Raw genomic sequence first — 27,639 nt, forward strand, 5'->3', positions numbered from 1 at the left:
ATGGCGTGGGCGGCCTCCCAGCCACCCGCACTGCCTTTTGCCTGCCTTGGGAGGCTGGGAGGGCGCCCGCGCCATTCGCCTTTCCCCCCCGCCCCTGCGGCAAGCCGGCTGTCCCAGTGCACCACGGAGCTGGCAGCAGCGGCGGCAGTGCGAGTGGCTCGGAGGCTGCCCGCGCCATTCGCCTTTCCACAGGACAAGGGGCGAACAGCAAGCTGGCCACCCCTTGTCCTGCGGGAAAGGCAAAAGGCAGCGCAGATGGCTGGGAGGCCGCCCATGCCATTCGCCTTTCCCCAGGACAAGGGGCGCGTGGCAAGCCGGCTGCCCCTTGTCCTGTGGGGCAGGTGAACGGCGCAGGCAGCCTCCGAGCCACTCGCGCTGCTGCTACCGCCAACTCTGCGGTGCGCTGGGACAGCTGGCTTGCCATGGGGGAGAGGGGGCGCCCAGCATGATGACGTCACGGGAGTGCCTGACTACAGTTGCCCTGGGCGCTGGCAACCGTAGATCCAGCCCTGAGTCAACCCTCAAACTGTTCAGACTTCTTTTGTATACAGGATATTTCTTTCCCCTGATAGAAACACTAAATATCTCATGTTTTCTCTGTGTTCACTGCTACCATTTGGATTGTTTCTTTGTTCTGCCATGGAAGGACTCCATCATAATAAGACCCAGAGTCTAATTATGAAACAATTGATGCTGGAAAGCGCCTTCAAGTCATAGTGAACTTACGGGGACCCCTGCTGGGTTTTCAAGGCAAAAGACTATCAGAGGTGGTTTGCCATTGCCTGCCTCTGCATAGTGACCCTCGTCTTCATTGGAGGTCTCCTATCGCAGTACTGACCAAGGCCAACCCTGCTTAGCTTCCAAGATCTGATGAGATCAGGCTTGCCTGGGCTACCCAGGTCAGGGAATAAAATAGTTAAAAGAAATAAAATGGCAATTCAAACGTGGCTGTCGCAAGGTGAGGCAATCAGGGACCCCCTAACTAAGAGGCTTGCCTGGAGGGCCAATTTTATGACCAGCAGAATAAAACGATCATTTAGAAATCGAGCCACGCGAGTACAACCAGTGCTTGCAACAGAAGGCGACTAGTAGAGACTACTTTAAGAGATTTCCAACACAGTGCCTAGCCATCCAACAGAACTACTCCGTCATTTCTCAGATTTAATCAACGTCAGACTCACCTCCAGTTGAAAACAGTGCTGCCTCAGTATCGCCATTAGACAAGGTAATTCTTGACTCCCAGAATTGTCACACAATTGCCCCAAACAGCCAAAAATAGGGGATACGTGGTCCAAAAATGGCCACGTACGGCCATTTAAACTGCCCCTGTAAATACAACCCAACGAACCAGTATACAGTTTGTGGAAGTTCCGTGAAAAGGAGCTTCCACGAACCCCAGTTTGCAACCCCCGAACCGGCCTGGTTAGTGGGGTTTTTTGGGCCGTATTTAGGTTTGTGCCCATCTCTACTCCAGAATAAGGCAACATATGGCCTAAACTCTCTCTCTCTCTCTCTCTCTCTTTCTGCTCCAGACACCCCCTCCTTCACAGAGATCCCCTTCATCAAGGTCCCTACCTTCTAGCCACCCAAGACACTCAATCACCTCTATCCCTTCCACCCCTCCCTGGTCCCTCCAGAACAACCCAACATGTGTCTCCCTTCCTCTTTCCCTCCAGCTTGGGTTTTCTTATCTGTCCACGCTAGGACCAGCACTGCCATACCTCCTCTCCCTCAGGTGGTACCTACTGGGACTTAGGACACTTTCTGAGACAGTTAAGGGATTAAAAACTTTAGGACTGATGCTACAAGTGAATGCAAAATGAGTTTTATTGAATCTTACTGCATCTTCAGTATATTTCTCTACTTTCCCATTTTTTCCATCTAGCTGTTATCCAATAAAATTATTCCTTGTTCTTCAGATGTGTCTCCTTTTCTCTCCTTTTCTTGGGAAAGCCAGTTTGAGCCAGTTTGGTACAGTGGTTAACAGCGGCAGGACTCTAATCTGTAGAGCCAGGTTTGATTCCCCACTCCTCCACTTGAAGCAGTTGGATGACCTTGGGTCAGTTGCAGCTCTCTTGGAGCTATCTCAGCCCCACCCACCTCACAACGTGATTGTCGTGAGAATAATAACACACTTTGTAAACTACTCTGAGTGGGCGTTAAGTTGTCCTGAAGGATGGTATATAAATCGAATGTTGTTGTTGTTGTTGGTTGTTGTTGTTACTGGGTCAAAGCTAGCTCATGCATTCACAGAGCTATGGTCCTTAAGAGCAGGTGTGGAGACACAAATATATGTCTACTTCTGTTCTGTGATGACACTGAAGCATAGCCTAAATGACACGATCGAATTGCTATAACTGACCAGCTTTTGGTCCTCATTCCACTTCATCACAACCCTAGGGCAATGACACACATAAGAATGAAAATAGTTTGGGCTCCAAGTTGGTTTGTTAGACTAATGAGAGGTCTTCATTGACTAGAAGGCTCATCTGCATGACAAATGCCTCTGCTGCTTCATTCTCTCAGACAAGCCAAACCAGATGAGAACTGAGGGAGTTGTTCATGGGAACCTTGTTTTGAGTGGGAGAAGGAGACTTCTCCTCATACTATTTTCCTGACAGAAAATGGCCCCTTTAGAGCTGCTATTTGCCCCCTGGGTAAATCCCCCCAACCCCTCCTTCATAGTCACATTCCAACTGTTAAAAAAAAAAACCTTGAGGATTCTTTACACAAAATGCTCAGCATCAAATATGGTCTGGCCCACAGTGGAAAGTAATTTGAGTGGGGGCAGTCATGGAATAAATCCAAGAATCTCGTGCAGCCCTTCCCATTAAGGTCTAAGATCTTCTAGCTGCCACGGTTCGCTGCCAACCTCTTTTAGCTGGGAGCCATAGTGTTTTTTTCGAACTCTCCATTCTGTTCCTCAGTAATAGCCGGTCTTGTCAACAGGCTTCTTCAGTTCATTGGGTGGACATAGTAGATTTAAGAATCTGCACTTTAAATGAGGCATAGTTTAATTAACAGAGCGACTACTTTGTATGCCTAAAGTTAATAAAATTAAACCTTCTGTGTCAGCAAACGAGCATGTCATCTTTTCCAAGGGAGGCAAATATAGGGGGTTTGCATGCATTTAATATGAAAATCAGTCCACAACTATATAGCTTCCATATGGATTTTCCAAGTAAATGAGAACCTAGATTACCTGCCATTTTCTGTGACATGTTACAGGAACCCCAAAATGTATAGCTGGGATAGCTTTAAGATTAGAATTGGATCGGGGCTCTTTCGAAGCCAAAGCATGGCTGCATGTGTTCAAACAAAGGCTAAAGGTGTTCTTCTCCTCAAATAAAGACAGTTTGCTCTACAAGTTAAATTAAGATAAATATTACTCTCATTGGATGCAAGAAATAGACAAGGAATTGTCAAACCTTGGTTTAGTAAAGGATGATATACTGAGACTTGGGGAAAGTGACTTTTTACTAACCATCAAGAAATGCATAAAAGACTTGGGAGTGGGACTAATGGACAAACAGTTGGAAAACAAACATGGTATTCTATTTCTCTCTCTCTCTCTCTCTCTCTCTCTCTATTCCTTTTTCTTGAATTTTTCCTTTCTCATGGCTCTTTATTGGGCTTTTAAACTTATTAATAAAATAAAAATTATCACAAAAATAAAAGAAACACGTACAAGACCTAGATTACTCCAGCTCAGTGAGACATGCTCGGAGAGTATGTGTAAAGCCCAGTTTTCAGCCCCCAGCATCTCCGGTGAAAAAGAATCAGGGAGTAATTGAAGTGAAAGACTTGGGCCTGGAGAGCTGCTGACAGTCACAGCAGACAAAACCTTGACAGACCAATAGTGACTTAGAACCAGCGGTATTTGCTCTGCAATCCGTGGAGAGCCACATTTGTAATTGCCATCAGTCAACTGTATGCCCTGTGCACCACCCACCAAACACACACACAATAAAATAAGATATAACCTTTACTATCCAATATATAACTAGCTGTAACCTTTTTTATAACCAGAGTACCTCCCACTCCACCTCTAAGAAGATCTACTCAGAGGTAAGTTCCCTTTTGCTCAATTGGCTTACTCCTAGGGAGAATTGCATCCTCGTTCTACTTGCATGAATCATATGGAACTCATTACCACTTTTTCCCCCCTATTCATTGTTATTCGGGATGCAAGCCACTACGCTCCTTGAAAACCATTGAATAGTGGGCTCCATAAAATGAGAAATGGGTCAAAAAGAGATCCATGGTTTGGATCCCCAGCTACAATCCCATCTTCCTAGGTTGGAGAACGGAGACCTGATGGGGCAATCCACCTCTAAGCAAGTCAAAGTCCCCAGATTTATTCTACTTGCAGAGGCCATAAGATATCCATTCCTGATTTTACTACAAGACTAGGATTGTCAGCCACAACTGGTAACTCCCAGGGAGGATTTGGCAGTGGAGGTGGGGACATGCATGCAGGTGACATGTCACTAAATCAGAAGCAATACCATTATTTCACGGGGCAACAGTCTTGGATTCACCCCAAACTCTAGGTTAAGCCATAGAGTTTGTGGCAAATCCTAGAGCGCCACCCCGACATAATGATGTCACTTCCATTTTTCCGCCAGGCATTGTCAAGATTTTCATTTCAATGTATTTCCCCGAGTGAATTTTCTTCTTAATCCTTTCCATTTTTGCGCTCGACTTTCGACTTCTCCCTCACTTAAGCTGAATTCGTATTTAAGTCTAAGAAGCTGCAGAATGGCTGTTTAACTTACTAGGAAACTTCCTAGGGGCTGCTGCTGTAAGGGGCCATGGAGGTCCAGGGAGAAGCATAGTCAAGTCCTAGTCAGCTCCACTAGCACATCAAGACTCACTCAGCTCAGGCCCTTCATCAGTAATCATGATCCATGGCAGCTCACCAGCTTTCCCTTCGCTGCACCACCTCCAGAGCCAGTGCCACGCTCAATGATATTCTTCATCTACAAGGAGATCTTTCCATTGCTGCTTTCTCCAGCATTGGTGCATACAACCCAGTCCCAAGAGAACTTGCAGCCTTAGCTCGTCCTTCTGCTCTAGGACAACCCTCAAGCAATTTTCAACTTAAGCAACCTCTTGCATTGGACAGGTTTGTAAGAAAAGGCTGAAACGTTTATTGGCCAGAAGTCTCATTTGCATGTCAAATGCCTCTGTGGTTTCTGTTCTGCTCAGATATCCACCTAAACCCTATGAGAATCAAAAGCTATATATGCCAATTGCTTCACTCTAAAACTAGCCAGCTCAAAAGTTTTGACATAAGAAACATAGGAATACACTTCTTGTTCCCATGATTGTTTATTTCAAATTTAATGGTTTTGTGCTTATTTCAGGCCATTCCAACATCAATTGACAGCATTTTATTCCTTTCAGTTAAGCTTGGTTTGTTGCACCATTTCAATATTTGGTTAATGTCATCTGCTTATACCCTTTGTCCCTAATAATCTATATACTCTGGACCAAAGACCATTGGACACAAACGTGATTCATGCAATTTCCAGTACAGAAGTGGCTTCAATGTCAGAAAAATCTTGTATGAAGCAGCCACCAATATAAGGGAATCTGGAAGAGTTGGAAATTTTGCTTCTTCCTTCGAAGTTGCTTTATGGTGAGAAGCAATGAGCGTATGACCTTTGAAAGAGAGATAAAGCGCAGAAGTGCAGCCTTGCATAGAGACGGCATTGCCTTTGCAAGCTGAGAGGCAACCTTGTAAATACTGGTGCTACTCTAGCAGGGATCCCCAACCTTTTGGCACATGGGGGCCGCATTAGAGTGCCCAGTGCCTACAGAGGGCCACAGCTTAACTCAAAATGCAACAAAATTGCAGGGTGATAGCAGAAAATAAGCAGGCTGGAGGGCTGCACAGAAAGAGCTTGGGGGCCGCATGTGGCCCGTGGGCTGCAGGTTGGGGACCCCTGCTCTAGAGCAAATGTCTTCTGATGTTCCAATTTAGGTAAATCCAGGTGGGTAGCTATGATGGTCTGCAGTCGAAGAGCAAGATCCAGACCCAATAGCACTTTAAAGACCAACTAGATTTCCAAGGTATGAGCTTTCAAGAGTCACAGCTGAATCTGACAAAGGGAGCTTTGACTCTCAAAAGCTCATACCTTGGAAATCTAGTTGGTTTTTCGGTGCTATTAGGCCCAGATCTTGCTTTTCAAATTTACGTGTTTTTTGCCCACTGCTGCCATCTGCTGTAGGAAGCCCTGCATTGCCAATTCAGCTATATCTGATGACATCTGGAGGAACAGGAATGGACCAGTGACCCCGTTTCTTGGTCAAGGAGATTAGAAGAGCTGCAGTGAGCCGAGCAGGAGAACAATCTGGCGTTCTTCACTCCCATGGAAACGTCATGTTCACGCCCCGCATATTCTCCTGATAAACACGGTCAAAGTGTTCTTTCTGTGCCACTGTCAGGTGGTTCTTCCAGTCCCCACAGATCCCTGAAACAACAGTGGAGGGGAGACTGGTAATCCCAAACAAGAAGTACTGCCATATAAAATATTAAAATCCCTCTCCCTGAGTTCCCATGATTTGGGAGGGGTTCACTAAAGGGTTCAGAATACCATATGAAGGGTCACGTATTGCCATGGACACAACAACCCTGAAATTGGCAAGGGACCTCCCAGAGGTGGTAGCATCCAAGATCCAGGAGATGAAGGCTGGATGGGTGGTGGGCCCCTTTGACTCCTCATCCATTCCTAACCTCTCTGGGTGTCCTCTCTGGGTGTGGTCTCAAAGACCATTGCTTTCCCCAGTCATCTACACTTTACCCCCAGGAAACTGCATACTCATTTTACTGACCTCGGAAGGATGGAAGGCTGAGTCAACCTTGAGCCAGCTACCTGAACCTGGTTTCCGCCAGGATCGAACTCAGGTCGTGAGCAGAGCCCAGTTGAGGCCATCTTAATTCCCAGTACCCCTTGTGCCATTTTTACCTTTCCTCATGAACTTTCCTTCTTTGTGGTCCATCATCTCCTCTGGTAAGGTAGACAAATTGGACATTTTGTTGTCCTGCATCCTCTTGAAGGACGCATTTTCCACCACAGCGTCGATCTGATGACTGTTGAGCTCCTTCCCAAGGAAGTGGCAAATCCTCTCCACACTGGCTCGGAGATCCTATGGGTGATAAGAGGTGGTGAAGGTGAGTGCATGTGCTCGTTGGGGTCATGTAGAGATTTACCCCTTAACAAGAAGTATGTGGAGATGATTGGTACCAGTGCACAGTTTGTATTTGGAAACATTGCTTTTATGTGCTGGCTTCTCAGCTTCGGTTGTCCAGACACACCAGAGAACCAAGCCATCTGTTAAATACCTGCCTTTAATCAAAGGACAGCAAAGCACATCAGAAATGTCCACCATATCAGTGGACAAGACACCAGATTCATCAACATATTTGAACAAATAAGGAAGCAAATAAGGAAGCAGAGTGGCAAAGCCACTCTGCACATGATATGGAGCACTTTGCTTTTAGGGTTTCTTTGATCTTAATATCACCAGAAGGCAGCAAACTCAAATGTTTGAAAACAAAACAAAAAGACACTTTTGTAAGCCGAGGCACTGATGTGCACAAAGATGGGTTAGAAACGCACCTGCTGCAACTCTTCATAGGTGATCCAGAAGAAGTTGGGCTTATCTTTCATCTGCATCCAGCCCTTTATATGATCGAACCAAGAACCATAGATCACTGGAAATGAAAATAGAGGCAGAGGTAGGGAAGGAGATGGTCAGGAGGGGGCAGCAGATTTATCCACAGTGTCATCCATGAACATTTGTGATACCATTAACAATTCAAGATTGGAGAACGGTTTTATTTTCCAACCCTTTCTCAAAAATCCCTAATAATCAGAGTACAGCAAAGTTGACATCTTCGTTACATCACTTTGCATGATGCCAAGATCTCTTGCCTGAGTAATTACTACCAATTCAGACCCCAGAAGACGGTAAATTCTGTCCCCATCTTCATGCATTTCTTTAACTATGCAGTATCACACTTTCCATTCTGTTGTTCCTGACTGCCAACTTGGAGCTTTTCACAGATTGCTTTTCTTTTTTCTTTTCTTTTTTTTGCCATCTGGGCCTCCTCACCCATGAACTTGCCCACTCTAATCCTCACCCAGATCTGAACAATTTAAACAGCCATGGCCCCGATTAAGATATTTTGCAGACCTTGTTATTTTCTACTTCCTTCACGAGAGCTGTCCTTTCACTCCTGTTCTTTGCTTCCTGCTGTTTATCTCATACTTCCCTAATCTGTGACACGATTTCAACCAACTCAAAAGACTCTTGGAGGGATAAAATCAGGTAACTCCATTGACACTTCCTCAGCTTCCGTGGAAGAAGAGCAAGACAAAAATGTGACAGCATAGCAAGACAGAAGCCTGACAAAGCTGCAGTTTTACGACTGGCCTGAAGGAAGCCTGAACGATCAAAATATCTACAATACAATCCTCTAGGAAAGGGGTGCCCAACAGTTGGCTCATAGCCACCAGTATCTCATAGATGCAGAGGAGTTAGCTGTGTTAGTCTGTAGTAGCAAAATCAAAAAGAGTCCAGTAGCACCTTTAAGACTAACCAACTTTATTGTAGCATAAGCTTTCGAGAATCACAGTTCTCTTCGTCAGATGCATCTGACGAAGAGAACTGTGATTCTCAAAAGCTTATGCTACAATAAAGTTGGTTAGTCTTAAAGGTGCTACTGGACTCTTTTTGATTTTACCTGTATCTCAGCAGCTCATTCATCCCCTTGAAGAGCCAGGAAAAGAAAGAGAAAAGATGTTCTAGGCTTTTTTTTGGAATTTACAAAAAAAAATTCATAGGATCTTTCTTTGCAATGCTTAGCTGATAGCTTCATTTCTGGAGTCCTTCCTAATCCATACCCTATTTCTAGGACTGGACACACAACTTGGCAACATGCTAGGGATGGCTCCACCACTAGGCAAACCTACATGATTGCCTAGGGTGCCAGATTTTTAGGGATGCCAAATGGAAAGGATTGAAGGGAAGCTTGTAGTTAACTGGCTTGTAGAATCTCCGTATCTGTTGAGTCTGGTCTTCTATAGCTGCCATGATGCAACATGAAGGGCTTTTGAAGACCTTACCTGTTTTTATTTCGACGTGGTTCATTCTGAAGGCCCAGTGAGTAAAACATTCGCCCTAAACATCTCATTTTTGTCTAGAGGAGTTAGCTGTGTGTCTGTAGATGCAAAACAGTAGAGTCCAGTAGCACCTTTAAGGCTAACCAACTGTATTGTAGCATAAGCTTTCAAGAACCACAGCTCTCTTGCATCTGACGAAGAGAGCTGTGGTTCTCAAAAGCTTATGCTACAATCAAGTTGGTTAGTCTTCAAGGTGCTACTGGACTCTTCACTTTTGTCTATATTCAGTGGAAAGGGGTACCAAAGCAATACTTTGACTAAGAATAAGTGCCTTAAAATCACAACCAGCTTACAGAGACCCCATAAAGTTCTAGAGGTGGTTTGCCATTCCCTTCCACTGGTCTTCCTTGGTGGTCTCCCATTCAAGGATTGACATGGACTGACCCTACTTAGCTTCCAAGCTTTGGCAAGGTCAGGCTCGTCTGGACTACTAGGGCACCAAAAAAGTCTTGGGGTTTCTCTGAATGGGGGTTGCAATATCCCTCATTACTTAGAATTCTCTTTCCTTAAAAGAAAGGTTAATGACTCCTGTTCTAGAAGTTGTGCCACAATTGCTGTTCTGCTCAAGAATGGAACTTCAAGGAGAGAACTCAGTTTGGGACAACAATAATCCCAGCCGAGCAACTGATCTAAGTTGGCCAATTCCATACCATTCCCTTTCAAAAACGTTTCCAGGAACTCCGCCACAGTACCGGGCTCCTTCAGTACTTTTAAAATTTTGGAAAAGTGATAGTGTGAGATCAACACGTCTCTGGGATCGCGCATGGTGTAGATAACCTGTGGATGACGCAAGGGAGGAATTTAAGTAAGGCAGCGTTCCTCCCACCACCACCACCACCACCACCCCATACAACAGTTTTCGTTACATGCACTTGTTCTTCAGATGCATCTATATTTTGGGTCATTCTGCAGTATTTTTTTTAAAAAACCTCTAACCAGTTGTCTCCGCTGTCCTGCTAACCTCTGGACAGCTGATCACAGGTTTGGACTTGGAGCAAAAAGCTGAGCCTCTCATCAGCTGATCATCATTGTCTAGAGAAGAAAAACCTGGAACAGATACCAAATATGGCACCTTTTCCCAGCCTATTAACCACCATTGGTCAGCTGTATAGCAGGGGAGGAAGCTATAGAAGAAAGTAATTCTGGCATGATTTCTGTTCCAAGCCTAGCTCCTAGTTTTTATGGTGCCAGAATGAGTAAATGGTGTCACAATGGATTTGTTATTTAAAGAACTGAAAATGTACAGCCTTGTTTGCTCATTAGAAATCATTGCTGTTTGAGATAATTGTTTTGATCATATTTTGTATTTTGCTTTGAGTCTCAGTGAGAAAGGCAGGCTATAAATTAATAATAATAATACTGATGATGATGATAATATCCAGAATCAAAACCTCAGTCAGAACATAAATGCAGAGGTTGACAATAACAGCAGCTGAAAATAACAATGTTCAGAAAATAGTAAAAAACCTCTGTCACGTGAATGGTGTGACAGCATTTCCAGGGGAAACCCGGAAGTGATGCCACACCACTCTAGGATTCAGTGGAAACGCATGCCATCAATGCAACAGCACCTCCCACCTGTGTTTTCCCCCTTCCCAGTTTCACAGCAGGTTTGAAGTAACCCACAACCCAGTGTCTCTTCCCTTACCTTGGCCTTTGAGTGAAGAAAGGACTTTGGGAAAAGCTGGAATGGCAGGTGACTAGCTAGGAGCCTGGGTGGAGGACTTTCCAAGGCAATCTTCAAGCCGTCGACAGTCTCAATCCAGGGCATCCGGTCCCATACTATCGCACTCCTTACCCACGCAGGGTCTCCATTGTGCCAAATCAAGCCCAAGATCTCTGACATCCAAATGGTACCTACAAGGAAGCCCTCTTGATCACAGGATAATCTCTTCTTCCCCAACTCTTTCTTTGTTCTGCAACAAGCGGTTTTCACCTAGAACACCCTCCCTTCCTTGAGATAACCAATCATTATTTCTCACCATTTCAAAGATCAGTGAAATAGACCTCTCTGACGGACTCAGCTTCAGATGCTGAGATTTCCAGTCAGTGAGCTATGATTGACATGTTTCCTCCCCCCCCCCGCCCCCACCCAGGTGGCTAGCCTAAAATGGCAGTTGGGGATGGAATGTTGGGGAAGCTGCCAGTTGGAGTTGGAGAGAAAACAAGAGAGTGAGAGGGAGTTGGAGCCTGGCTTTGGACCAGAGAGGGTCAGCCAGAGAATCCTCTGTGAGAGGAAATGATGTTTGTGGAACACTTTTAGTCCTAGGACTAAAATGGGAAAAACCAGCACTAACTCCTGCTTAGACTTGAGAGATCTGGGAATTATAGTGGGCCAAGGAAGTGGGTAGAGAGGAGTCTCCCCGTCAGTGCCAAGAACAGGGTTATAGCTCATAACTATAACGCCTGCCCAGTATCTAGGAAGGGTTTGTCTCAGTGGAGCACCCTTAAGTCTGGAGAGGAGAGAAAGTTGTGCTGCGTCTGTGCTTTAAAAGGGAAACATTTGTGAAGCAGTGTCAACCTTAGAAAGAAGCCAGCAACCTAGTGTTAAACCAAGTCTTTTGTGCCTCACACCAGTGAAGTTGCTGTATAAAAACCTTTCTGTTACTTAAGTTCAAACATCTGCCTACCTGCCTTTTGATTTTAACCTTCTGTAAATAAGCCTTCAGTTACGTTTTGAACTTCCCCAAGCCTTGTGTGCCAGTTTCTGCTAAAGGGAAGCTCAAACCCCTGATCTGTCCCCTACTAAGACTTGGCTGGGTAACCATTCTACTATACAATTCCCTTAGCGTCTTCTCAACGATGCACATTTATCCTGGTGCGCCTGTGTGGCGCACTAGGATAAAGGCGCGCTGGGGAATGCCGCCAATGGAGGGTGCGGGCTAGGTAGCCCAGCTGGAGGAAGAGGGCGGCGCAGGAAGAGCTCCCCCAGTGGAGCCCGGGCGACGGGGTGGAGGCGAAGCGCCCGTCGCCCTCGGAGCCCCGCCATGTTGCGCCGCACCGTGCCGCTCTCGGCGGGCACCAGGCGGAGGCAAAATGCCCGTCACCCTTGGAGCCCCACCACACCACGCTGCTCTCGTTGGGGACCAGGCGGAGGCAAAACGCCCATCACCCTCGGAGCCCTGCCAAGCCATGGCGTGGTGCTCTCGGCGGGTACTAGGTGGAAGTAAAATGCCCGTTGTCCTCGGAGCCCTGCCGAGCCACAGTGCAGTGCTCTCGGCGGGGGCCTGGCGGAGGCGAAACACCCATCCCCCTTGGAGCCATGCTGTCTCAGCAGGGACAGGGCGATGGGGCATGAGCAATGCGCCCATAGCCCTGCGAGGCCCGCTGGAGCCGGGCATGTGGAGGGAAGAGTGAACCCTCTCTGCCCTCCCTCCCTGGCTCCACACCCCGCCTCCCAGCCCTCCCCACACCCCTCCTGCTTCTCCACCCTCCCCAAACCCCCATTGCCTCCCTACCTGCCATCCCTCCCTAGACCCCTCCTGCTTCTCCACCCTCCCCAAACCCCCATTGCCTCCCTACCCGCCATCCCTCTCCAGACCCCTCCTGCTTCTCCACCCTCCCTAAACCCCCCTTGCCCTTCCTACCTGCCATCCCGCCCCACACCCCTCCTGCCTCTCCACCCTCCCCAAACCCCCATTGCCTCCCTACCTGCCATCCCTCTCCAGACCCCTCCTGCATCTCCACCCTCCCGAGACCCCCATTGCCTCCCTACCTGCCATCCCTCCCCAGACCCCTCCTCCCTCTCAGCCCTCCCCAGACCCCCCCTTGCCCCTCTACCTGCCAATCCTCCCCAAACTCCTCCTGCCTCTCCCCCCTCCCGAGGCCCCCATTGCCTCCCTACCTGCCATCTCTCCCCAGACCCCTCCTGCCTCTCAGCCCTCCCTAGACCCCCCATGCCCCTCTACCTGCCAATCCTCTCTACACCCCTCCTGCCTCTCAGCCCTCCCCAGACCCCCCTTGCCCCCCACCTGCCAGCCCTTCCCCCCCCCCACCAGCCCTCCCCAGCACCAGCTTTCTAGAGCCCATTGTATTTATTTGCACAATGGGCTCTGTTTCTAGTTTTTAATATTTCCTAAGGGTGGGACAAGAAGGAAAGTTGAAGCTTAACATCAACCACTCTACCAGAGGTTTCCCAGCTCAGTATACAGCTTCATAGGCTTAAAGAGGAGAAGTTTTACCTCAGGGTAGTGGAAGGTCAGCCTAAGCCTGAGTTGGACGTGGTTTTGTGGCAACCTCTTTGTACAGCTAGTTAGTCCAACACTCTACAACAGCAGGGCGCTCCTATTGGCATGACTAAGGAATTCCAGATCATTTCAGCCACACACCCTCTTACTTTCTAACTTGGGGGTCATTCCAAGGTCATTGAATTTCTCTAGGGGAGCACCAGAGACTTTTCTTCAGATGTCTACATGATCACAAAAATAGAATGAGAAATGGACATTCAGGAATCCTTGATTGTTTTCAAGCTGTTGACTAAGTTACAGTCAATTTTGTTTTTTCACAAATCGGGATTTGTGTTCTTGAAGGGTCTTTATGGGGATTAGAGTATCTGGGAGAAGATCTGGGAGTTCAAAGACCCACTTTGCCATGAGGCTGAGAGTCTCTCTACACGATCCTTCTTACACAAGGATGCTCAAGTGAAAGGAGACACAATGTTAGCCGGGAGTTGTAGTTTAAAAGCCAAAGGCTCTGTCAATTTCCCCTCTCCACAGGAGGGTAGCTTGAAAAGACAGAGCCCAATCGCTCCTCAAAGGGTTTGTTAATTTTATCTAATTAACAAACCCTCTGAGGAGCATCTCTGCTGGCTGCCTTTTTAAACTACCCTCTTGTAGAGAGGAGAAATTGACAGAGCCTTCCGTTCTGTCTTTTTAAACTACACGCACCGGCTAACATTGCTCTCCTTTCACTTGAGCACCCTTGTGTAACAGAGTATCGTATAGAGCAGGGGTGGGCAAATTGCGGCCCGCGGGCCACATGTGGCCCGCTACAGAGCCACATGCGGCCCGCCAAGACAGTCACCTACCGGACGCCTGGCACCGAAAGTTAACTAATGAATGCAATCATTTTAAAAGGTGCGGCCCTCCGCTAACCTCTGCTCCCACAAAGTGGCCCCCGAGCCAAAACAATTGCCCACCCCTGGTATAGAGAGACTCTCAGTCTCTCTCTACATGAGACCTCAGGGAAGCGAGATGCAATGTTAGCTGGGAAGCTGAGTTTTAAAAGACAGATTAGAAAGCTCTGTCATTTTTTCCTCTCTACAGAGCCAGCAAAGATCGCTCCTCAGGGGGTTTGTTTATTTCCTCTTCACCTCCCAGAAGGGGAGGTGAAACTGACAGAGCCTTGGGAGAGGCAAAGAGGAAATTAACAAACCTTCTGAGAAGTGATCTTTGCTTATCTGTAGAGAGGGGAAATTGACAGAGCCTTCTGATCTTTTAAAACTTGGCTTCCCAGCTAACATTGCATCTCCTTTCTCTTGAGTGTCCTCGTGTAAGAAGTACCATGTAGAGAGACTCTGACTAGGTGACCTTGGTTCAGTGACACTCCCTCAGCTGCCCTTACTTAACATGGTTGTCAGGGGTGGAAATGGGGGAATCCATCTACCCCACCTTGAGGTTTTTAGACAAAGGGTGGGATTGAAAAATGCACTAGAGAGTTTGAAGACTTTGACAGAAACGAGCTGTTCTTTTTCTTCCCTCTTTTTGCTGCCACTGATTTTCTTAAAGCAGTCTCAAAAGGTGATACTCTCTGTACGGGCCTCAGATGCGCCACTCCTTCCTCCCGTTTCCTTAACTACCTGATTTGGGGTAAGTGACAACAACTGTATCGTCATCCAGCATTTGGAATTCATTTTCCGTAAAGCTGAGTGATTCCTCTGAGAAACCCTCTGTGGGGAGAGGGATCCCCTTGTAGTTGAGGTATGTTCTTAACGGCATCGAAAAGCTGTAGTAAGAGAAAGAGATGAGAAAAATTGCCATGAGCCAGCCTTGCCCTGTGCTCAGTGAAGAGTCATCAGACGAAGAGCTGCCTGCAGTTCACCTCCACACTGACCCAGCTGCAGCTGACCTTGAGTGCCAGCTAATCAATCAGCAGAACCTTCAGCTGTAACAGACTCAGCTGCAGAAGGCCACGCCTCCCCTCCCTCTTCGCCAACACCCTTGCAGTGCCGGCACTGTCAGAGACGGGTAGAGCTGCAAGAATGCAGAAGGAATGCCCGACTCATGAGTCAGCAGCAACTGTCAAACAACCAGGATGAATGAGTGAGGTCAGGATGTCTGCTTAGTAAGTGACTGGCATTTAGATCATTAAGACTTTGCCATAAAAACAGCTAGAAAGAGCAGCAGTTTGTGGAAGCAATCAGTACACTGCATGATTCTACCACCTTTTTTTTTTTTTTGGTGTGTGTGTGTGCTATTGCTCTTGCTCAAACTCTGGTACTCTGACCCTTGGACTGGACCTGGCTCTTGGCTTCTCTGGAACACTGATCCTTGGATTGGACTCTGTTTATTCTTTGCTCCAAGGTGGTCACTGGCCTCTGCACTCTGGCCCTGGGGGGACTAGACTGGTACAAAAATAGTTAAGAGATGGAATCCTCAGTATTGCTCCATTTGGTTTCTTTTTAAATCTTAGAACTTTGTAAAGCACGGGTCCACAACCTATGGCTTCAGAGCCAGAATCAGTACACACATTTGGATCTAGAGCCACAGGTTGCCAACCCCGGGGCTAGACAATAAGACACCCAAATAAAACGAAGGAACATCCAACAACTTTTGACCCGGGAATACTAGGTGGTTCATTTATGATGACCCAGCCCCCAAACCAATTTGGTCTGAAGGAAAAACAAGAAATGTGGAATCATAGAATCATAGGGTTGGAAGGGACCTCCAGGGTCATCTAGTCCAACCCTCTGCACAATGCAGGAAAGTCACACTATCTCCCCTCCCCCCCGCACACAAACATGCACACCTAATGAGCCTTGCTCCATGCCCAGAAATGGCAAAACACCATCGGGATCCCTAGCCGAACTGGCCTGGGGAAAATTGTTACCTGACCCCAAAGTGGTGATGGGCATTACCCTGGGCATGTAAGAAGGACCATGAGAACTCAGCACTGATGTAACCCTTCCTGCCCTCCCTCTCATGATCTGCCCAGGTTCACGGAATCAGCATTGCTGTCAGAGGGCCATCTAGCCTCTGCTTTAAAACCTCCAAAGAAGGAGAGCCCACCACCTCCAGAGGAAGCCTGTTCCACCGAGGGACTGCGCTAACCATCAGGATGTTCTTCCTAATGTTTAACCCAAAACTCTTTTGATTTAATTTCAACCCATTGAATCTGGTCCGACCTTCTGGGGCAGCAGAGAACAACTCCATGCCATCCTGTATATGACAACCCTTCAAGTACTTAAAGATGGTTATCATATCACCTCTCAATAGTCTCCTCTCCAGGCTAAGCATACTGAGCTCCTTCAACCTTTCCTCATAGGACTTGGTCTCCAGACCCCTTTCATTACTCTTAATCAGTTCAGTGTTTGGACTGCTGCATAGGCACACTCACAACACAATATGGCATAACCTGAAGAATTTGTGATCTTTTTAAAAACAGTCATATTTGGTTTCATAGTGAGCCACATTTGTGTTTAGAGCTACAGGTTGCCAACCCCTGGGCTAGACAATAAGACACCCAAATAAAACGGGGCTGCCAACAACTTTTAACCTGAGAATATTGGGCAGCTCTCTTCTGAGCTGACCCCCATAACTGCCACTTTCAAACCAATTTGGTTGGGAGGAAAAACAGGGAATATGGAATGGTTCCCTCCTTCCCGTGAAAAGTTTTGCTCACTGATTTCAGTATGTCACAAAGGAGCCGGCTAGAGGGGGGTTTTCTATATTAAAATTTATTAAGCTACAGCAACTGAGAAGAAATATAATCATTCCAAATAAATAAATAAATAGTCAATAGAATAGACAGATACTCCCCCTCTAAGCCACTGGAGAGTTTATGGTTCATCTTCCTCCTTCATGGCCAAACCTGGTCTCCAACTCACCTTTAGAATCCAGCCCGGTTCTCTCTCCTCTGGCTGCCTCTAATTGTTATTCTCTCTCTTCGCCCTTCTTATCATCAGCCAGGGGGTTGCCTCTGGGTGGCCTCAAGTTCAACACTCGTCCCAGCCTCCAATTAATCTCACTCCCAGTGTCAAAGGGCTTTGTGTACATAAAAACAACTCACTTGTTTATTCGAGTATTTAGATCCTCCCTTTTCCACAGCTCAAGGCAAATTGCAATTTCAAATTTAGAAATACAATTTTTTAAAAAATGCAAACACCTCCAGTAACAAGTACAGCCTGCTCCATTAAAAGCCCAAACTTGTAAACCGGCAGTGGCTCCTTGACACCTCTAGAGACAGCACTCCACCACCCCACCCTCGCCTTCTGGGAGCTTATTCCATCATGCAGGTGCTTTGACGGAAAGGGCTTATGCTGTAGTGTAGTGGTGAGAGCATCAAACAAGTATCTGGGAGACCCAAGGTCAAATTCCCACTCTGCCAGGGGACCTTGCTAGGTGGGTTTGCCAGCCTCCAAGTAGTGGCTGGAGATCTCTCAGAATTACAACTGATCTTCAGGCGACAGAGACCAGTTCCCCTGGAGAAAATGGCTTCTTTGGAGGGTGGAATCTATGGCATTATACCCCACCGAAGCCCCTCCCCTTCCCAAACCCTGCACTCTCCAGGCTCCACCCTCAAAATCTCCAGGCATGTCCCAACCCAGACCTGGCAACCTGATTGCTGGGTGACCCTGGGCCAGTCACACACTCTAAGCCTAACCTACCTCACAGAGCTGTTGTGAGGATAAAATGAAGGACAACAGAGTGATCCCATTGGTGAGAAAGATGGGGTATAAGCAAAGCCAATAAATAAATGAAGAAAAACTTGACAGGAGGGCTCTCCTAACGGCGGAAACAACATCTCCCCTTCTTCTTCCACTCTTTGCAAGGGAAAAGTTGACCACGTGGACGGAAAAAGCCCTGCCCCTAGCCAGTGTGGTGTCACCCACTTCACACGTCTTGTTGTGAGGGAAAAATGGAGGAGAGAAAAATAATATACGCCACTTTGAGTCCCTGTTGGGGAGAAAGGCAGGGGATAGATAAATGAAATTAAATAAGTATAAATCAACGTAAATACATTTAACAGAGGCTTAATGGGGGGTATTATTTCCCAGGTGACTTTCCCCCCCTCCACGTCATGAAAAGCTTTAACTGCCCGTTTCCACACATGACGTTTCTATTAAAAGGGGACTTCTTTTTCCTCCAGGCCTACCCAAGGTGGTAGGATACGTGTTAGGGCACTCCTGGTTTCAACTTCGGTGGACCCTAACAGCATCTGAGAAAAAAAATCCAAGAGCCACTGCTCATGAAAACAAGTTTTATTCTTCAGATCATTATCATTATGCCAATATATACAATCTCGAGTAAACTAATTCATGATCCATGGAGAATCGATTAAATTCATCTATTTACAATATGAGAAGACCCAAAATGAATTTTGCCAGGCTTTTCCTATACCCGGAGTGGGTGACTGACCTCCACCATGTGCAAACAGAATGCTTATATTTATATAGGAGGACCCAAAAAGGATCAGATTGGCCCAGCCAGTGACTTGAGAATTACCACCGAATCAATAAATATGAGTGTGCACAAGTGAGCATTTATATGTTGGCCGTGAATTGTTGATGAGTTTGGGGTTTGGTATGTTCATATTATTTTGGGGGTAGCAGTGGTGAGAGATGACCTGATGTTACCAAAGGGGTGAGGGGTACATGCCCAACATATTGCTTATCACAAAGGTCTGCAACCTTTCACAATCAAAGAACCAAACTGCGTCGAAATTCAGAGCAAGAGATCAACAAAGTGCCAGTATAAGAACGCTCATCTGCACATCCAAAAAGGTACAGCTCAACATTGCTAAGAAATGACATGTCGATCAATAATCCATAAAGTTTCTGCAGCCTAAACACTGGCTGTTACAAGTCCTTTATCTGGAAGTGGCACACATGAGGTCTCACAGTAAGTGATAGGAGCACCCTACGCGATTCCTTGAGTGCGCTAGCATAAATCTGCACATCGTTTGCACTTGGATTACTAGCAACTGTTCACCTCTATCACTTCCCTTTCTGCAAAGCATTGCTAGGAATACCGTTAGTCCCATAAAAACCTTTGCCCATCTTTCCCTTCACATCCTGGTTATTCTAGCATTGCACCAATAACTTAAAGATGTCATTTTCATTTTTTAAAAACCAGATTTTGATTCAGCACTGAGCCACAGGTTGCAGAACCTGGTTTACTGGCACTTTGGGTATAAACTTGAACTAGCTTTTTGCTAACGTGATGGATGGTGGATGGACGGATGGACGGATGGGGTTGCCCGCTACAGAGATGCAGGGATAGAGTGAATCCATTCTCTACAGATGTAAGAAAATCACAGCCAACGAGGGCTTTCCATTTAAAATCATGGAGAACAAACCAGTGTAGTGGCTACAGTGATGGACTAGGATCTGGGTGACCCAGGTTTGACTCCCCACTCCACCATGGATGTTTGCTTGGTGACTTTGGGCCAGTCACATACTCTCAGCCTAAACGACCTCACAGGGTTGTTGTAAGGAAAAAATGGAGGCGAGGAGAATGGTATAAGCTGCTTTGAGTTCCCATTGGGGAGAAAGGCAGGCTATAAAGGAAGTAAAAAAAAATTAAGTTGAGTGCAGGATTCAGGAAACCCAGGTACAAATCCACTTGGGCACAGAGGTCACTGGTGACCTTTGGCCAGTTGCACCATCTCCAAATGAAGCTCCTCAGTGCAGACTCAGGGCCAAGCTACACATGACGAATGACACTTGAACGGCAAGTGTATTTCTCCCTGTTCACTTGCCCTCCACTCAATCCACTTGCCGTTCAAGTGTCATTCGTCATGTGTAGCTTGGCCCTCAGACGCAGCCCAAGGTCTGTAACACTGAGTTAGGCCTGAAACTTTCGGGTCTCTCGGACACTGATGGTCACTCTACACATTACTTCTTTTACGAGTTCTTTAGGGAGTCAACTCGTGCTCTGTGTAGACATATGTCAGCTCCAGGGACGGACTTCTATTTTTTAAAAGACAGTACAAATGGGCTCGGAAAACTTCCACTGAGGGAGGAAGAGCTCCTGCCTTTCTCCCAAGCTTTTTTCCCTGTGCAAAACCAGTGTGGCGGGGAGACATTTCCCCATTTCTGTGGCTCCGCATGAAGGTATTGTGTGCACCTGCGGTGACAGAAATGATTGATTGATTGGATTTTTAGCCCTCCCTCCCCACAAGCAGGCTCAGGGCGGGTTACAATCATAGATAAATTACAACAAATAAAACCAGTAAAATACAACTCAGTACCAACATGGATTTCAGCATTCCAGGTGGTGCACCCTTCCCCCTTTCCCTGCCCACCATACACAAGGGAAGAAAAGGGTGGAGGTGTGGGTTGGTGAACCTCTAACTCCTCAAGCATGGGGAGGCAGATGGCCCATATGCTCTCCCCCCCCCACTGGCAGGAGACCGGCAGGGAGGCTAATTAGATGGATCCAGTGCTGGCCTCAACCATATGCCTGGCGGAACATCTCTGTCTTACAGGCCCGCCGAAAAGATACAAGATCTTGGCGGGCCCAAGTGTCTTCCGACAGAGAGTTCCGCCAGGTTGGGGCCAGGACAGAAAATGCCCTGGCCCTGGTCGAGGCCAGCTGAGCCTCCCTGGGGCCAAGGACCACCAGTAGCTGTTTACTTGCAGATCTAAGAGCTCTCCGGGGTACATACGGGGAGAGGAAACTCTTCCCCACACACACTGTTTTTGCATAGGGAAAAATCTTGGGAGAAAGGGAGGAGCTTTTTCTTCCATGGTGGCAGCTTTCTGAGCCCGTTTGCACTCTCCTTTTTTTATAGAAGCCTACCCTTGGAGCTGACATTTGTCCGTGGAGGACTCGTAAAAGAAGTAACATGTAGAGTGACCCTCAGAGAAAGTTCACTGCCTTTGGGAAAATTCTTCCTAATAATACTTTGCAAATGAGACAGGAATCAAAGACTCGCTCCCTTCCCCCCATATCTAAACAGGAGGCAGGAGGGTTCATTGACACTGAGATAAGTGAAAATACAAAGAGCAAATGGAGAGAGTTCTGGAACTCCGTTCACCCAGGCAGTAGATGTGCTTTGTGCAATCATTTGTTTGCCTAAAAGCAGGTATCCTGGACTGTTTGACTGGGGAAGAGAAAGGGACAACAGGACCCCAAGAAACAATAGGAAACATCCTAACCTGTCACCCTGATTCCATTTGCCTTTTATTGACCTTAACGGGCACCGTCAGTGCACCAGCTGTTCCAATGTTAGCGCCTCCAGGGCTCACTCGTTAGCCAATTGCAGGGGCCTGAAGTAGCAGGGTGTAAACCCTTTCTTTGACATGCAAGGAAAGGGTTAGAAGCACCATTCTGACAGGTTGCCACAGATGAGGCATCCTATGGGCAGGACAAGCGGTACCGGGGCATTGCGACTGTGCCAAGTGGCAAGAGATCTATCCACCCCGTTCCAAGAACATTGCTCCAGCCCGAAGTACACAATACAATGGGATGTATGTGTCCCTTTTTACAAAGTAACAGCGTCTCTCTGGAAGGGATGGAGGTTGGCGAGGCAGCAGCTCAGCAGCCCAATGTCCTGAGCATCAGTGCTGTATGACCATTCCACTGGCGTGAGAGTGAATCTGTAAAGAGAAGCACAATATTGACAGGCAGAGTGCTTTCATAGCCCCTTTTTAGCTTCTTAAGGTGGGAGCAAAGGAAACTGGAGAACAGGGAAGATCTTGGCCTTACCATAGGAATACACCAGCTATGTGAACACCAGAGAATCTGTAGATGGGATGCATGCTAACCAGAGGGGATACTACTGCACTCTAAAAGAAAAAACATATTCCCCCAATCTAGTGATGACATCAGTTTGTACATCGTCTCCCACTTTGCTTATATTATAGTTGGGAAGAGTAGCAGGGGCTGACATCTTGAGATCCTGAATGTAAATGTATTGACCATTCTGGTTTTTAATGTATTCAAATGCTTTATTTTTATACTATTTATATTGCTGTAACCTACCCTGAGCCCGCTTGCGGGGAGGGAGGGTTAGAAATGATAATGATAATGATAATGATAATGATAATGATAATGATAATGATAATGATAATGATAATGATAATGATAATGATACAAACTGATCGACACCTTGAATACAATACACCAGACATAACAATTATGGAAAATCGAAACGTTTGGATAATAGACATTGCCATTCCAGGGGATGCCGGAGTCAAAGAAAAAGAACCCCCCAAAATGATCAAATATAGAGATCTGGCAATAGAAACCACCCGACTATGGATGAAGAATACAACAGAAGTCCCCATTGTCATCAGGGCGCTGGGAACTATTTTGAAAAATTTTGCAACTTATATAGAAAAACTGCAGCTTTCTGATATAGCACCTACAGAACTGCAAAAGATGGTGTTACTTGGAAAAAACAGCATACCTACTACACAGATAACTGGCTGATATTTCGGTGTCTGGTGGAAACTTTTATCAGCTCAGCAAGGCCAATCAATGTTAACATGTGATCTTTATTTATTATTGATTGTGTTGCGTGAAATTCAAGTGATAATGATCAGGGCTTTTTTTCTGGGAAAAGAGGTGGTGGAACTCAATGGGTTGCCCTCAGTGAAAATGGTCACTTGGCTGGTGGCCCCACCCCCTGATCTCCAGACAGAGGGGAGTTGAGATTGCCCTCCGCGCTGCAGCTGCAGATCTCTGTCTGGAGATCAGGGGGTGGGGCCACCAGCCATGTGACCATTTTCAAGAGGTTCCAGAACTCTGTTCCACTGCGTTCCCGCTGAAAAAAAGCCCTGGTTGTTATCATTATTATTATTCAAATTATCCAAAACACAATCAACAATAAGCAGAGGTCACATGTTATTATTGATTGGCCTTGCTAAATTGATACAAGTTTCCACCGGAAAAGACCTAAGTATCAACCTGATATCGGCGTAATATGTACGCTGGTCCAAGTAGCGCCGTCTTTTGCAGTTCTGTAGGTGTGATGTCAGAAAGCTGCAGTTTTTCCATATGAATTGCAAAGTTTTTTGAGATGGTTCCAAGTGCCCCGATGACAACGGAGACTACTGTTGCATTCTTCTTCCAGTCGGGTGGTTTCTATTGCCAGATCTCTATATTTAATCATTTGATCTGGCTATTATTATTGTTGTTGTTGTTGTTGTTGATAAGACTACCTGCTTGGAACAAGCTACACACATGTTCTTTACCTTCATGGCCCGGTAGATCCAGCCCTGAAAATCATTGACCTTGGTGTAGACTCCCGGCTTATTGGCTAGCGCGCAACCAGTGCCCCAGCTCACGATGCCGCACAGCCGCCAGCGTGAAGTCTGTGAGATTCCATCCTCACACACAAAGGGGCCACCACTGTCACCCTGTAGCACAGAAGGAAGCCGGCGTTAGCTGCTACAGATATACCATCTTCTCTTTCAGACAGGCCCTCTTGCAGTTTAGTAACTAACTAGGAGGCCAGAGGGTCAAAAGGCTGATCGAGATGGTGCCACACAGCCTGTTTCCAGAGCCTGGATCGTGGCAGCTCCTGGGCTGATATTTGACCCCCTGTAGGACATGACATAGACCTTCATTTGCAATCCCCCCCGACATCTTCTGAGGGTCACTCTACACATTACTTCTTTTACGAGTTCTCCACAGAGCCAACCCATGCTCTGCGCAGACACACGTCAGCTCTGGGGATTGGCTTCTATTAAAAAAACAAGAGTGTAAACGGGCTTGGAAAGCTGCCACCAGGGGAGGGAGAGCTGCTGCCTTTCTCCCTGCCTTTCTCCCACATTTTTTTCCTCGTGCAAAATAGTGTGGAGGGGAGACACTTCCCCATTTCTGCTGATCCACATGGAGATATTGTGTGCATCTGTGGTAGCAGAAAAGGGAAAACTCTTCCCCAAACACACTATTTTTGCATGGGGGAAAGGGACTGGGAGAAAGGTAGGAGCTCTCCCTCCCTTAGAGGCAGTTTTCTGAACTTTGCGCTCTTATTTTTTTATAGAAGCCAATCACTGAGCTTATGTGGGTTTGTACACAGCACAGGTTGGCTCTGTGGAGAACTCGTAAAAGAAGTAATGTATAGAGTGACCCTGAGTGCAACTGAAAGGGACTAAGGTAGGGTTTCCGGGTCTCCCTAGCAATCAGAGGGAGAGGGGGTCCTGGCACTTAACAGTGTTCCTCTTCTTACCTCTTCTTCACATGGGTGCAAGGAACAATTCTGCTGAGGTGCCACAACATCACTTCCGGAAGTAATGTCACTTCACTGGTTGTGGGAGTGCTCCCACACTTTGCACAAGGCCAATTCCTCTTTGGGGCCAAAATTGACCCTGCACAAAGCGCGGGAGCATTCCCGTGGCCGGCATAATGATGTCACTTTCAGGAATGACTTTGTTGCACCCAGCCAGAAGCTTATGAATTGCGCATTTCCCAGGTTGCCTTCTAGCAACAGGTGATCACTAGGTGGCTTGCCACCAGCGGTCACCTGGGAAGCCTAGTGTGGAGAAATAGGATTCTTTCTAGGATTGGGAAATTCTTCAAGATTTGAGGGAGGAACCTGGGGACAATAAAGTTTGGGCCACCTGGACCACCCTGTGAACAAAGGGCAGCCCTCACCCTGGGCAGAAGCAGCTGCCACTAGCCAGTGGTCCTCATGTGCAGACTGGCTGGCTGGCTGTCTCTCCTTCCTTTGTAGACAGCAGGGCCATTTCCAGGGCCACTTCCCCTACCAATCCACCCCTGTTTCCCAAACACAGACTGATTCCCAGCTAATACCACACACTTTTGCACTTCCACCCACTGCCAATCACAGCCTACCTGGCAGGCATCGGTACCCCCAGCCGCAAAGCCCGCACAGAACATCTTCGGCCGGATCTGGCTGCCGTAATAATCCGGGCTGTTGCAGACGCTGTTGCTGATGATCGGCACACTGGCTTCTTGCAGCATATCTGACTGTTGCCCTACATGGAGGAGAGGTTGAAACTTGGAACCAAGAGAACCCTGTACCTCTCTCAACCATTTGGGCTTGGTTGCTGATGGCTCCATCTCACCAAAAATAAGAGGGATTCCTTCAAGTGGGAAAGGTGCAGGAATGGGTCAACAACTCCCCCAGAGTGCTTCCGCATTGCACCGGGAATGCCATGATTCCTGGCATGATGCGGAAGCACTCCAGGGTGTGCAAGGGGGAAGTACTTCCATTGTCCCCCCACACACAACCCCTCCATCTCCTGGGTTGAGCCCTGGAGGACTGGCAACTCTACCCAACATTAACCACATGAAGGGAAATGAAAACCTCTACCCACAAATAATGACAATTGAGTGAAAAATCATATAGTAGTTAACAGGGCTTTTTTTCTGGGAAAAGAGGTGGTGGAACTCAGTGGGTTGCTCTCGGAGAAAATGGTCACATGGCCGGTGGCCCCGCCCCCTGATCTCCAGACAGAGGGGAGTTTAGATTGCCCTCCGCACCGCTGGAGCGGCGCGGAGGGCAATCTAATCTCCCCTCTGTCTGGAGATCAGGGGCGGGACCACCAGCCATGTGATCATTTTCAAGAGGTTCCGGAACTCCATTCCACCGCGTCCGTGCTGAAAAAAAGCCCTGGTAGTTAATATACAAACTTGTATAACAGACAATATATCAAAATATATCCAATGACTCCTGCAGTTTCACACTGCTTCCCAGGCTCCATGTCACCAGTATGGGCTTTAAAAGGGAGGGGGGGAAATACCCATTTAGCACCCTGTAAACTGACCCGTTTCATATCTATAACCCAATCTGTACATATGAAGCACTGCAGGGCAGGGGATAACCAAGCTTATGTGCTAGGAACAGTCCCCAGGAAAAGCTGGATTCTGCACCATATATATGTTTTAACACACACACACACACATTTTGAAAATATTTGCTTTCCATGAGATCCAAGTGTGAGATTTTTAAGACACACACACATCATCTTCCGCAACCCCCCCCCACACACACACACCATCTTCCGCAACCCATAGGAGCTGCTGCCACCTAGCGGTTTAAAGAGGTACTTACCGTAGTACTGTGTGTTGCCCCAGCCAGTAACTGTACAGACTTTGCCGTCTACCAAGGGTTGGCCCAATGCTGGGAGGCAAATGGGCTGGATATATTCTGCAGTCAGAAATTATTTTCATGAAGGAAACTAATCTTTCTGCCCCACCTCTGGTTTGCTTACAGCTCTATTTTCCCCACTATCGGGGAAAACAGAGTTGGGTAGGAGGATGCTTTTTATAAAGGTTATAGTGCTCTAATTTTAATTACCTGTGAACGATTTAGGCCATTTTCTCCCCCAACCCCCCTCAAACTGCATTAATTATTGGCTGTATTGTCCTGTCTATATTTCATTGCTCTAGAACTGTGAAATCCAATTCATTGGCTGTCTGCAGTTCTTTAGACCGGAACTGTGAAATATAATTTATTGGCTGTATTATGTTGTCTTCATTGTGTTACTCTGCAATTGAGAAATCCAGTTTATTGGCTGAATTGTATTGGGGATCTCATTCAGGTAGTTCACCATCTACAGCTGAGTAGCCCTTATATTCCCTAGAAAAGTGCTTCTCAGTTTGTGTGATGCCGTTTTATTGCACATATTATACCAGTCTTTATTGCCTTGTTTTTCCAATTCTGTAATCTGCTTTGAGAGCCTTGCTACAAGTGACGTTTTACACGTGAAGGATAAAGGATCATTTTCGCAAGTCTTTCTGGGAACTGAAGTTCCTCTCCCACACCCCTTTTCCTTCTGTTCCTTCCCCTCGCTGCCTGAAGAGACAGAGAGAGCCTACATCAACATCAGCTTTTGCAAATCGTCTTGCTGGGGGGGGGGGATGCTCCGGAGAAAGCTGAGAAAGTTGCAGCTGCCTGCCCCAAAGATCATTGAGAGCAGGCTTGTGACTGGAGGAACGATTTGCAAAAGTTGCTGTTGCCGCAGGCTTTCTCTGTCTCTTCAGGCAGCGAGGGGAAGGAACAAAAGGAAAAGGGGTGGGGGAGAGGAACTTCAGTTCCCAGAAAGACTTGCGAAAATGATCCTTTATCCTTCATGTGTAAAATGTCACTTGTAGCAAGGCTCTGAGTCTCAGCGAGAAAGACAGATCATTTATGTGTGTGTGTGTGAAAGAGAATTTATTTTCTTCATTTATGAAGAAAATAAATTCTCTTTCACACACACACACACACACACACGTGAGAACACAAATCTACCCATATATATTTGCACATCTGTTTCCAGCCACAACCTGTTCTCATATCATGGTGCAACTGTGTGTGTGTGCTTCTT

General features: G+C 46.9%; 2 protein-coding genes across 3 annotated transcripts in view; both read right to left on the minus strand.

Moving 5' to 3' along the window:
- Positions 1-6,171: 6,171 nt before the first annotated feature.
- On the minus strand, positions 6,172-17,368 carry LOC129342838 (sulfotransferase 2B1-like). Its single transcript, XM_054998751.1, has 7 exons — positions 17,239-17,368; positions 14,992-15,137; positions 10,843-11,051; positions 9,845-9,971; positions 7,629-7,723; positions 6,975-7,155; positions 6,172-6,479 (listed from the first exon to the last, which is right to left on the minus strand). The coding sequence occupies exons 2-7, from the start codon at positions 15,128-15,130 to the stop codon at positions 6,370-6,372; spliced, it is 861 nt and encodes a 286-aa protein (XP_054854726.1). The 5' UTR covers positions 15,131-15,137; positions 17,239-17,368; the 3' UTR covers positions 6,172-6,369.
- A 3,756-nt stretch (positions 17,369-21,124) lies between these two features.
- Positions 21,125-27,639, minus strand: part of HPN (hepsin) — a 29,092-nt gene continuing 22,577 nt past the window's right edge. For both annotated transcript variants that reach the window (XM_054999358.1, XM_054999359.1), the window contains 4 exons: positions 26,382-26,477; positions 25,160-25,302; positions 23,554-23,718; positions 21,125-21,954 (listed from right to left, as the gene is read on the minus strand). In XM_054999358.1, coding sequence (XP_054855333.1) covers positions 21,916-21,954; positions 23,554-23,718; positions 25,160-25,302; positions 26,382-26,477 — 443 coding nt within the window. In that variant the 3' untranslated portion in view covers positions 21,125-21,915. The remainder of the gene's footprint in view (positions 21,955-23,553; positions 23,719-25,159; positions 25,303-26,381; positions 26,478-27,639) is intronic.

This window comes from Eublepharis macularius, chromosome 15 (assembly GCF_028583425.1).
Source record: "Eublepharis macularius isolate TG4126 chromosome 15, MPM_Emac_v1.0, whole genome shotgun sequence".
NCBI lineage: Eukaryota > Metazoa > Chordata > Lepidosauria > Squamata > Eublepharidae > Eublepharis > Eublepharis macularius.

Excerpts from the sequence above, each read along its gene's own strand:
- LOC129342838 (XM_054998751.1), bottom strand. The coding sequence starts at position 15,130 with ATGCCGTTAAGAACATACCTCAACTACAAGGGGATCCCTCTCCCCACA. Across the intron at positions 11,052-14,991 it reads TGTCACTTACCCCAAATCAG|GTACCATTTGGATGTCAGAG; the intron begins GTAGTTAAGGAA and ends GCTTCCTTGTAG. Across the intron at positions 9,972-10,842 it reads TTCTTCACTCAAAGGCCAAG|GTTATCTACACCATGCGCGA; the intron begins GTAAGGGAAGAG and ends CGTCATCCACAG.